The sequence below is a fragment of the Carcharodon carcharias genome, chromosome 3, assembly GCF_017639515.1.
Source record: "Carcharodon carcharias isolate sCarCar2 chromosome 3, sCarCar2.pri, whole genome shotgun sequence".
Classification (NCBI taxonomy): domain Eukaryota; kingdom Metazoa; phylum Chordata; class Chondrichthyes; order Lamniformes; family Lamnidae; genus Carcharodon; species Carcharodon carcharias.
The window spans coordinates 180,520,299-180,533,246 of record NC_054469.1 but is presented as its reverse complement, the minus strand read 5'-3'; the positions used below and the strand labels follow the sequence as shown (position 1 = coordinate 180,533,246).

The 12,948-nt window shown below is 43.8% G+C and overlaps 1 protein-coding gene across 1 annotated transcript in view; it reads right to left on the bottom strand.

Moving 5' to 3' along the window:
- nedd9 (neural precursor cell expressed, developmentally down-regulated 9) overlaps nucleotides 1–12,948 on the bottom strand; it is an 80,651-nt gene that overhangs the window by 3,364 nt on the left and 64,339 nt on the right. The window contains exons 4-6 of the mRNA XM_041184359.1: nucleotides 4,292–4,408; nucleotides 2,281–3,534; nucleotides 274–363 (exon numbers count right to left, since the gene is read on the bottom strand). Coding sequence (XP_041040293.1) covers nucleotides 274–363; nucleotides 2,281–3,534; nucleotides 4,292–4,408 — 1,461 coding nt within the window. The remainder of the gene's footprint in view (nucleotides 1–273; nucleotides 364–2,280; nucleotides 3,535–4,291; nucleotides 4,409–12,948) is intronic.

Here is a 12,948-nt window from a genome sequence, read left to right as displayed (position 1 = left end):
TCTCAGTAGAACCAAGCAGCTATGGAAAATTAATGGTTACACATTTTGCTGTCTAATATTATCATACCAGCCTTTTATATATTCATGCTCGTATCTTATCAAAGTCATCATATATTTAAAATATCTGTTAAATGGCAGTCACTGTTAATCAAAATGATTCAGCCTTCACATAGCCACCTGAAGAGTGTTCGAAGTGAGTTAAAATTCTTATTGACCTAATAAAGTCTTTCAGGTTACTAACTGAAGAAAACGTGCGCACACAACAAAACATACTTGGTGTTGCTCCAGTTGCACTTTGTTCTGCTTGACAATATTTTCTTTTTCCAGGAGTTCTCTTTGTTGCCTCTCGAATTCGTCTTTCCCCTTCAAAGTTTAAAAACAAAGTAAGCAAACACGAACAAGTTATCAAAAATCTCTCACATTGCGATTTTTCATCAATTGGAAATTCGCAGTCTGCACATTCACGATTTTCGAATACTCTCAGAAGAGGTGCCAGATGTTAGAACTACCCCTCATATTTCAGTTGAGAAGGAAAAATATCAATTTCTCTACATGTCAAGCCAATTGAAAGCATTAAAAGGGTAATAAAAAACTTTAAATAACAATGCTGAAAAACGTTCACTACCAAATGCTTTCATCACAGTAGAAAGACTGGGGGAATTACAAAAGGCTATGAAATTGCTTTTCATGCATTTCTTAATTTAAAAAATGAAAAGAGGGAAATACATAGGATATTAGGCACAGACACAAGCCATTCTGCCCAACCAGTTCATGCTGGTGTTTATGTTCCACTTGATCCTCCCGCCACCTCCATCATTCCTCATATAAATCATCATGAAACCCATTATTCCCTTTTTCCTCATGTGCTTGTCTAGCTTCCCATAAACTGCATCTATACTCAACTACTCCCTGTGGTAGAGAGTTCCACATTCTCACCACTCTTTGGGTTAAGAAGTTTCTTCTGAATACTCTATTAGGTTTATCGGTGAATATCTTAAATTCATGCCTTTTGTTATGTTCTATCTTACAAGTGGAAACATTCCCTCAATATCCACTCTACCAAAACCTTTCATCATTTTAAAAGCTTCAATTAGAGCACCCCTCAACCTCCTTCTTTCAAGAGGAGAGACTTAGCATGTTCGTTCTTTCCGGATATGTAAACCTACGCATTTCTGGTATCATCCATGTAAGTCATCTTTGCACCATGTCCAGTGCCTTCACATCCTTTTTATCATATAGTGACCAGAACCGTATGCAGTGCTCTAAGTATGGTCTAACCCACGTTCAATACAGATTCAGCACGGTCTCCCTACTTTTCAATTCTATCCTTCTAGAAATAAAGCTTGGTCCTTGTTTTTTTTAAATGGCCTTGTTAACATATAATGCAACTTTTAGTGATTGGTATATTTATTATATTGCAATATCCCATTGTTCCTCTACCCCACCTAGACTTGCACCTTGCAATTCGTAAGTGATCTCCCCATTCTTCCTACCGAAATGTACTACCTCACATTTATCTGTGTGGAACTTCATTTGCCAATTAATTGTCCATTCGCAAGTTTATTAATATCTTCCTGGTATTTGTTGCAGTCCTCCTCAGTATTAACTATCTTCCCCACCATCCCCCCAAAATTTGGTGTCACCAGAAAATTGTGCTTCTGATTCCAAAATCCAAATAAGAATATAAATTGTGAACAGTAGTGATCTCACCCCTGATCCTTGTGCAAGGCCACTTCCCACCTTCTGCTACCCTGAATAACTATCTGTTATTCCCACTCTCTGCTTTCCATTTTGAAACCAACTAGCAATTCATTCTGCCACTGGTCTCCTGACTCTTGCCCTTATTCAGTAATCTGTTATTGGGCCTTTTGAAAATCCAGATAAATTACATCTACTGTCACCTCATCAAAAAATTCAATAAATTTGGTCAAACAAGATTTTTCCTTTTGAAATTCATGCTGAGCATTCATTATTACATCTTTCTTTTCTAGATGTTCTCCTATTCACTTCTTTAGTAGGGATTCCATTACTTATCCTACGACCAATATAAAAGTTGACTGGTCTATAATTCCCTGGGCATGTTCTATTCTCCTCCGTAAAAATAGGAATTATATTAGCTATCTGCCAGTCCTCTGGCACTGCACCTTCTTATAATGAATTATTAAATATGCGCTGTAATGGTTTGGTTATCGCTTCCCTAGATTCTCTTAAAATGCGTGGAGGCAATCCATCCAGGCCAAAGGCTCAGTTCAATTCAAAAAGGTCAGAAATAATACAAACCTGCAAATGGACATAATCATAGTCTTCCATCCAACTTTTATCTATGGTTTCTTTACTTTTAATATGATCTTGGTGGTCCAACTGTGGTGGGCTATGCAAAGGTCTTATCTGAATCAGTGTCTTATCTCCTTGTGATTGGGGCTGATTACAGTTTGTAAGACTGTTGTCACCAACAGTCAACTGGTTTATTTCATGCACAGTCTCTAGGTTTGTAGTTCCAACACCTTGTTTGAATAATTGTTCTGCATTTGCGCTTATAGAAGATGCTAACTGCTTAACATCGTCTGGTATAGTCTTTATCACCATAACAAAACGGTCTAAATCATCGCATTTATTATGAGACCTGTTTACCACCAAGATGTTCAAGGACCAGTTATTGTTATCCAGCGCCTGGCTGGTCTGGACTAAGATCTGGTAAGAGTCATCCAAACGCTGCAGCTGCTTTCTTAGTTTGTTGTGAAGACTGATATCTGATAAATGCGACGCATTCACGACGGCTCCCTGGGCAAATCCAAGGAATCCCATTAATGAGTGTTTTACTTTGTCAACGCTGGCATGTATTTCATTGAGGTTTTTCTCCATTACTTCATATGATCGCCAATTAGGAATGACAAAAGCCACGAGTTCCTTTATTGATGTATCCACATTATGCTGCAGATGAGTCAGTCTCTCAAAGGCAGAGTCTAGGTCTAGCAGTAACTTCTTCTCTGGCAGTGGTGAGGCTGAAATAGAAGACTCCTTCGACGTAGTTGAAGATGTAGACATGTTACTCCGTGTACTACCTGTGCTAGAGAATGACAAACGATTCATTCCATCAGTCACATCCTGCACCACCTTCACATCTTGCGAAACCTGTGGTGGAACATCATATATTGCATTCTCTACTGCTGGTGTAGGTCGATCAAAGTTTTGAAAACCTCGGGGAATATCATAGATGTCTTTCTGAGGGGTCAGTTGGTGGGTTGGTGGAATATCATAAACACACTGTTTTTTTGAAACCAACTCTGAATTAACCACTGTTGGTGGGACATCATAAATAGACTGTTTCAGAGAACTGATCCCACCTGCTGGATGGACTGAGTTCAGTTTTAAAGGTGGCTTTACAGTAGTTGGAGGGATGTCATATAGCCCCTCAGATTTCTGACTTATAAGTGGATCTGTGAAGTGTCTCATTGGTGGTGGGAAGTCATAAGTAGCTTCTCTGTCATGACTGCCAAGTGCCTCCTTGCAAGAAGTGGGTGGAATATCATACACCTATAAAAAATTGCAAAAATAATTTAACACACATTTTTGGTGCAGAGGTTTATAACACTATATTCTGTCCTATTTAACTATTATTAAAATTAATTCTTTGATAGAACTGAGAAGTCAATCCTTATTGAATAACTAAACATGAACTTCTCTCAATTGTAATAGCCCTCAATGTTCAGGCAAAGGATAAAAACTATTTGTGAACAGAAAATCCATGCTTAAAGGATCAGAAACATTATTAATTTTTCCACAATCAGGGGTCTAGTGTAGTGTATTAAGGGTTACTGGACTCAGGCCACCAGCTAATTTTGAACCCTTGGTTTACAAAAAAAGTCCTCAGCCAAACTTTGCATAACAGCTGAAACAATTTTGAAATTTAAATGAAACCTAATGTTAAAAAATATGGAACAGTGATGTGTTGCATTCACACATACATACAGAACAATGGGAACAAAGACAAGATAACTGTACAGTTCCCAATATGTATTAAGTGCTGTTTTAGTTGTGCTGCGGAAAAATTATGAACATGAAAGTTGGTGTATTCCCACAGAACAGAAAATCAGAAGGTCTTGTTATTCAAGCTATCCTTATATCACTTAGAGAGATGTTAACAGTTGCTTGGTAATTAATTTTTCATTTAAAAAATATTTTGGTCTACTTTGGTACAAAATTGTTTGTAATAGGTCAGTGATACATTTAAACCAGTCACTAACCAATAGTTTACATAGATTGTGTGTGCGCATAGGCAGCAAATACTTACACTTTGCTTCTCCTTCCCCATACAAGATGGTATGTCATACAATCCTTTGGTTCTAAATTCTTCCTGTTGTGTCTGATGCATGGCTCCTTTTAGCATTGAAGGAGGGATGTCATATAGCTGTTAAAGGCAAATTAGGCTTGGTCAGAACTTAAGCCAAACACTATGTAAATATTATTAATAGACTTGAAATGGCTGGGATTTTGAAAAATTTTCCCTCAGATTTTTGTTTGATTTCACCCTCCAACACCTTAGCTATACTCTTTTGCATGCTCTTCATTTCAGCTGTGGAGAGGGTAAGGTGGAAATCTCCATTGTAAATGCAAGTTCTTGGATCAAATATGCTTAGAGGTTAGACAGGTGGTAATGAAAAATTTGCCTCATGTCTCAGTTAAGAACACTCAGAAAACTGATGAGTTTTGATAGAATGCAATAGTGCAAGTTAACGTATAACAGTAGACAGTTGTATATGTGCTACAGAAAAATAATTTCTCTAAATTGTGAAATAAATGATTCTGGTTACATTAATAATAGAATCTAAGAATACAGTTGCAGGCCATTCAACCCATCATGCCTGTTCTGGCTCTTTGTAAGAGCTATCCAGTTAATCCCACTCCTGCTTTTGCCCAACATCCCTCCAAATTTCTCTTTTCAAGTATCTATCCAATTCCGCTTTGAAAAAGGAATCAGTTTCTCTCATCTTGTCAGCCAGTGCATCCTAGATCAAGACAACTCGCTATGTAAATAAATGTCTCCTCATCTTCTCTCTGGTTCTTTTACCAATATTCTTAAATCACAGAAGGGCTTGAAATGTTAACTTTGTTTCTCTCTCCACAGATACTGTCAGAGCTGCTGAGTACTTCCAGCATTTTTGGTTTTTATTTCAGATTTCCAGCATCCACAGTTTTTTGATTTTGTATTTTAAATTGGTGTTCTCGGCTCACAATCCTTCTACCAATGGAAACTTGTTTCTCCCCATCAACTCTATTTAATCAAAATCAGTCATTCCTAATTTTACAGAAGAAAAATAATTAATCACCAATTACACGTGGCAACATCCCAATTTCCTTGAATTTTATTACATTCTTTCCCTTTTTGATCATAAGATCATAAGAAACAGGAGCAGCAGTAGAACATTCAGCCCCTCAAGCCTGCTCTGCCATTCAATAAGATCACGGCTGATCTGATGGTGGCCTTAACTCCAATTTCCTGCTTATCCCCATGACTGTTAACTCACTTGCCGATCAAAAATGACCCAGCCTCAACTGCTCACTGTGGAAGAGAATTCCAAAGTCTAACAGCTCTGTCTAATTCACTGCACTGCATACTTCACACCAAAATATTCCGTTATGTGCCAGTAACACTCAGTTTATTTTGAATAATTGGCTTAGGAGAAATGGGCTTCGATTCATGGGGCACTGGCAGCAGTACTGGGGAAAGTGGGTGCTGTATCCTTGAGCTGTGCTAGGACCATTGTTCTGACGAGTCATATAACTAGGGTGGTAGAGAGAGCTTTAAACTAAATAGTTGGGGGAAGGGATCACATGAGGGGAGATGTGGTAAATTAAAGAGATAGTACAAGGCAAAAGAGCAGGGTAGTAATATAGTTAATGACAACCAGGGTGTGGGAGAAGGAACTGAGCATACAAATTTAAGATAGCATCAGCAGATAAGGCCAGAATTTGCAAAAGGACAGAATTAAAGGCTCTGTATCTGAACGTGTGCAGCATTCATAACAAAATGGATCAATTGACAGCACAAAAAATATGTATGACCTGATAGCCATTTCAGACATGTGGCGGCAAGGTATCTAAGGGTACTTGACGTTTTAGAAGTACAGGAAGCTAGGAAAAGGTGGTGGGTAGCTCTGTTAATTAAGGGTGACATTAATATAGTAGGGAGAGATGACGTCTCAGAAGATCAAGATGTAGAATCAGTTTGGATCGAGATAAAACTTAGTAAAGGTAAGAATTCATTTTGTGGGAGTAGTAGAAGCCTAACCTAGAAAGATCCCCTAACAGCAGTAACACTGTAGGACAGAATGTACAAGAAGAAATAACAGGGGTTTGTAAGAAAGGTACTACAATAATCATGGGTGATTTTAAATTTCATATAGATTGGAAGAATCAGATTGACAAAGGTAGCTTGGAGGATGAGTTCATTGAGTCTATTTGGGTAATTTCTTAGGGCACCGAGTTCTAGTGCCAACCAGGGAGCAGGTTATTTTAGACCTGGTAATATACAATGAAACAGGATTAATTAAAGACCTCATAGTAAAAGAACCACTATGCAACAGTGATCATAATGTTCAGTTTGAGGGTGAAAAGTGTGGCTCTAAGATTAGTGTCTTAAAATTAAATGAAGGCAATTGCAAGGATATGAGGACACAGTTGGTTAAAATGAACTGGTAAAAAGGTTAAAGAGGAGTGGCAGACAATTAAGGAGATATTTCATAACTCTCAGCAAATATATATTCCATTAAGAAAGACTCCGAGAAGGGTATACCATCCATAGCTAACTAAGGAAATTAAGGATAGTATTAAATTGAAAGAAAAAGCATACAACAATGTGAAGATTAGTGGTAGGTCAGGCGATTGGACAGTTTTTAGAAACCAGCAAACAATGACTAAAAAAATAAGGAGAGAGAAATTAGAGAATGAGAGAAAGCTAGCTAGAAATATAAAAGTACACAGGACAGAAATTTTAGGTGAGTGGGCGGGAGTGCGCCTGACCAGGTCGAGCATAAAATAGCATGTGATGACGTCAGGTGAGCATCCCGACATCATCACACACTTGTGTGATATTTCGATTGGCGGGTGTGCGCGGGAGTCGGAGCCGTGCTCGCTCTTAATTACAAGGCCAGTTAAGGCCATTTAAAAGGCAATTAAGCTAGATTTTACATTGTCCGTGCGATTTCGCGCTCTTCGCAGGCAAAGCGGGCAGGCGGGCCACTGGCAATTTGCTAAACCTCATCCAAGGGCAGGATAAATAGGGTCAGCAGCATTGCCAGCGTGAGTGGCAAGGAGTTTTGGAGATAGTTTGCTGCTGGTTACTCATTGGTGTCAGCTTCATCTCTGTTCGGGGTTTCATTCTTAGTATTTCAAGGCTTCATTTCAGGACTTATTGATCCCCTGAGGATTCACACCGTGTGGACCCTTCCAGGCAACAGGCAGCCTTTCCTTACCCTGGTAATGGGGATTGTGGTCTCCGCTGATGGCACTTTCTCTGAGGGGGAAGAAAGGGACAGAAGGGAGAGGTGGCCAGGTGTCCCAATGCAGCTTCCAGGGGAGGGACCTGTGGGAGGAGAGGCACAGGCACAAGGGGCACAGGGCCAACAGCAAGTCCAGGGCAGAAGGGGCTGCAGAGGATGCCACTATCCTCCTGCCAGGGTCTACGGGCGGCGATGCAGCTACCTCAATATGTCTGAGGGACACCGTGACCTCCACTTGTCAGATGATTGGGCCCGAGTTCAGCTCCGACTGTGTGGGTGGACGCCCCATGCCAGTGGCTCTGAAGGTCACAGCAGCCCCTAACTTCTATGCCTCTGGCTTGTTCCAGGCATCAGTGGGGGATATGTATGGAGCCTCCCAAACTATCCACAGTTGTGTCAAGCTGGTGACAGAACTCTGTTCAGTGGGATACTGATTATTTATTTTTTAAACGTATGAACGAGGCCAGCCAGGCTGAGTGAGCCAAAGTCTTTGCAGTGATTGCTGGGTTCCTCTGCATCCAGGGTGCAATCAACTGCACACATGTGGCCATCAAGGTTCCAGCAGGTCAGCCTTTGTTAACAGGAAGAGATTCCACTCCATAAACATATGTGATTGTGTGTGACCACAAGACGCAGATTCTGCAAGTCTGTGCAAGGTACCCTGGCAGCTCCTTTGACGCTTACATCCTGAGACACTCCCAGGGGCCGAGGCTCTTCAGTGTTCCAGCCCGACTGGACGGATGGCTGCTGGGTGACAAGGGTTATCTATTGAAAAGGTGGCTAATGATGCCTCTCTGCCACCCAAGAACAAGACGCAGAGAAACATTACAATACAAGTCATGCCTCCACAAGGGCGGTGGTAGAGAGGACCATAGGTCTTCTCAAGATTCACTTCCAATGCCGGACCATTCAGGAGGAGCGCTACAATACCCCCCAGAGCGGGCGTCACTGACAGTGGTTTAATGCTGCGCTCTCCACAATCTGGCACTGGCACAGGGGGACCCACTGGAAGAGGATCTTGAGCAAGCTGCACAAAACACTGATGATGAATCCAGTAGTGAGTCAGAAGAGGAGCACGATGAGGAGAACACTGAGGACAAGGATGCAGACCTCAGTAACCTGCAGGGAGGCAGGGACACCAGGGATGCATTGATCTAACGCTCCGTCAGCTAGGCTACCAAAGATCTGCTTCCACCTCGTGCCAGGGCTGCTGCCTCCATCCCGGATGTCTGAAATGACCCTTTCAGTTGCAACCAAAGTCCACTCAAAGCCTGTGCAATAAAGTATCCAGCCACTCATGGCCAGCATTACATATGGCACCAGAAAGAAAAAAATGGTGAAACATATTCAGGTCATCAGAACAAAAGCAAATTTAATGTTATTTTCACATTGAATGCATAATGACATTACCAATACTGGTGTTATGTCCACACCAGCAGACATATAAACCAAACATAAAACAAACAGAAAATCACCTGTGAACTGTCCATCTTGCGCTCATTGTTTTTTTTTTATTCATTCACAGGATGTGGGCTTCGCTGGCTGGGCCAACATTTATTGCCCATCCCTAATCGCCCTTGAGGTGGTGATGGTGAGCTGCCTTCTTGAACCGCTGCAGTACATGTGGTGTAGGTACACACACACTGCTTTTAGGAAGGGAGTGCCAGGATTTTGGCCCAGTGACAGTGAAGGGACGATGATATATTCCCAAGTCAGGATGTTGAGTGACTTGGAGGGGAATTTCCAGGTGGTGGTGTTCCCGTCTATCTGTTGCCCTTGTCCTTCCAGATGGTAGTGGTCGTGGGTTTGGAAGGTGCTGTTGGAGGAGCTTTGATAGGTTCCTACAGTGCACTGCTGCTATTGTGCGTCAGTGGTGGAGGGAGTGAATGTTTGTAGATGTGGTGCCAATCAAGCGGACTGCTTTGTCTTGGACGGTGTCAAGTTTCTTGAGTGTTGTGGGAGCTGCACTCATCCAGGCAAGTGGGGGGTACCCCATCACATTCCTGACTTTGTGCCTTGTAGATGGTGGACAGGCTTTGGGGAGTCAGGAGGTGAGGTACTTGTCGCATGATTCACAGCCACTGACCTGCTCTTGTAGCCACAGTATTTATAAGGCTAGTCCAGTCAGTTTCCAGTCAAGGGTAACCCCCCAGGATGTTGATAGTGGGGGGATTCAGTGATGGTGGTGCCATTGAACGTCAAGGTCAATGGTTATATTTTCTCTTGTTGGAGAATGTCATTTCCTGGCGCTTGTGTGGTGCAAATGTTACATGCCACTTGTCAGCCCAAGCCTGGATATTGTCCAGGTCTTGCTGCATCTGGACATGGATTGCTTCAGTATCTGAGGAGTCACAAATGGTACTGAACATTGTGCAATCATCAGTGAACATCTCCACTTCTGACCTTATGATGGAAGGAAGGTCATTGATGAAGCAGCTGAAGATGGTTGGGCTGAGGACACTACCCTGAGGAACCCCTGCAGTGATGTCCTGGCACTCAGATGACTGACTTCCAACAACCACAACCATCTTCCTTTGTGCTAGGTATGACTCCAACCAGCGGAGAGTTTTCCCCCCGATTCCCAATGACTTCAGTTTTGCTAGGGCTCCTTGGTGCCACAGTCAGTCACTCAAGGGCAGTCACTCTCACCTCACCTCGGGAGTTCAGCTCTTTTGTCCATGTTTGAACCAAGGCTGTAATGAGGTCAGGAGCTGCGTGGCCCTGGCGAAACCCAAACTGAGTGTCAATGAGCAGGTTATTGCTAAGCAAGTGCCCCTTGATAGCACTGTTGCTGACCCCCTCCATTACTTTACTGATGTTACTTTACTGATGATCAAGAGTAGGCTGATGGGGTGGTAATTGGCCTGGTTGGATTTGTTCTGCTTTGTGTACAGGACATACCTGGGCAATTTTCCACATAGCCAGGTAGATGCCAGTGTTGTACTGGGACAGCTTGACTAGGGGAATGGCAAGTTCTGGAGCACAACTCTTCATTACTATTGCCTGTATATTGGCAGGTTCCATAGCCTTTGCATTGTCCAGTGCCTTCAGCCATTTCTTGACATCACGTGCAGTGAATTGAATTGGCTGAAGACTGGCATCTGTGATGCTGGGGACCTCCGGAGGAGGCCAAGATGGATCATCCACTTGGCACCTCTGGCTGAAGATCATAGCAAATGTTTCTGCCTTATCTTTTGCACTGATGTGCTGGGCTCCTCCATCATTGAGGATGGGGATATTTGTGGAGCCTCCTCCTCCAGTGAGTTGTTTAATTGTCTACCACCATTCACTACTGAATATGGCAGGACTACAGACCTTAGATCTGATCCATTAGTTGTGGGATCGCTTAGCTCTGTCTATCACTTGCTGCTTATGCTGTTTGGCACGCAAGTAGTCCTGTGTTATAGTTTCACAAAGTTGACACCTCGTTTTTAGGTATGACTGGTGCTGCATGTCCTCCTGCACTCTTCATTAAACCAGTGCTGATCCCCTGGCTTGATGGTAATGGTAGAGTGGGGGATATGCCAGGCCATGAGGCTACATATTGTGCTTGAGTACAAGTCTGCTGCTGCTGATGGCCCACAGTGCCTCATGGATGCCCAGTCATGAGTTGCTAGATCTGTTCAAAATCTATCTCATTTAGCATGGTGGTAGTGCCACACAACATGATGGAGGGTATCCTCAATGTGAAGGCAGGACTTCGTCTCCACAATGACTGTGCAGTGGTCACACCTACCGATACTGTCATAGACAGATGCATCTGCGGCAGGCAAGTTGGTGAGGATGAGACCATGTATGCTTTTCCCTCTTGTTGGTTCCCTCACCACCCAGTCTAGCAGCTATGTCCTTTAAGACTAGGCCAGCTCGGTCAGTAGTGGTACAACCAAACAAGTCTTGGTGATGGACATTGAAGTCCCCCAACCAGAGTACATTCTGCGCCTTTGCCTCCCTCAAGTGCTTCCTCCAAGTGATGTTCAACATGGAAGAGCACTGATTCATCAGTTTAGGGAGGGCGTACCGCAGTAATGAGCAGAAGGCTTCCTTGCCCATAACTATGTTGTCCCAAGTTGATGTTGAACACTCTTAGGGCAACTCCCTCCCGACTGCTTACCACTGTGCCGCTACCTCTGGTGGGTCTGTCCTGCCGGTTGTCTCAGGGGTGGTGATGGAGGTGTCTGGGACATTATCTGTAAGGTATGATTCCATGAGCGTGACTATGTCAGGCTGTTGCTCGAATAGTTGGTGAGACAGCTCTCCCAATTTTGGCATTAGCCCCCAGATGTTAGTAAGGAGGTCTTTGCAGGGTCAACAGGGCTGAGTTTGTCATTGTCATTTCCAGTGTCTAGGTCGATGCCGGGTGGCTTGTCCAGTTTCATTCCTTTTTTGAGGCTTTGTAGCGGTTCGATACAACTGAGTGGCTTGCTAGGCCATTTCAGAAGGCAACCATATTGCTGTGGGTCTGGAGCCACATGACGACCAGGCCAGGTAAGGATGCAGATTTCCTTCCCTAAAGGACATTTGTGAACTGGATGGGCTTTTGCAACAATTGACAATGGCTCCACGATCATCATTAGATTTTTAATTCAGACTTATATTGAAATTAAATTCCATCATCTGCCATGCCGGGATTCGAACCTGGTTCCCCCGAGCATTACCCTGGGTCTCTGGATCACTAGTCTAGCGTCAATATCAGTATGCCATCGTGGCGCCTTTAAGTTACACTTCCAATTGCTATGTCTTGGTGCACCGCACCCCCCACCTCACCTTCGCTGGCATCGGCATTGGAGACAGCCTGCTAACTCTGCTGTCTTGTTGGCCTTGATGACCTTGGTGGTGTCCTCTGGCTGGTGGAGCCTATGCTGGCCCCACCTGGGAGGGAGTGGCCAGCACCAAGGCTGCCATTTCCCCAGTCACTGCAGCCTCATCAGATGGCACGGTCACTGGCGGAGGGGGGCCATGAGTTGCTGCCGTCATCCAGAGTGCCTGAGAGGTGCCCTCTCAGGCAGCTCGTGCATCAATGTCAGGTCACTCTGGACCTCCTGCTCACCACTGATGAACGGGCACCTCGCTGGAATACTGGATGCCTCATCCACCTTCCACACTGGCACTGATGACCTGAGCTCAGTGCCTGTGTGAGGGCTTGCAGGTCTGAGCACAACCCCAGGAAACCCTGATTCTGCCCCTGGAGCTGCCCCTCCATGAGAGTCGCCACTCTTTCAATGGAGGAGGCAGTGCGCTCAGCCTTAAGGGTCAATGCAGTGCTCATGCGCTGCATGGACTCTTCCACAACAGAGAACATGGCACGCAGACCTTCATGGATCTCTGCCAGATCCTCCTTATAGAAACTCAGGGAAAGGGCAGAATTTTCAGGTTGGCGGGCCTGGGATCAGCTGGAAAACAGGCTGCCTCCTGCTATTAAGGCCCTCCTAGCATGAAACACGACCCCATA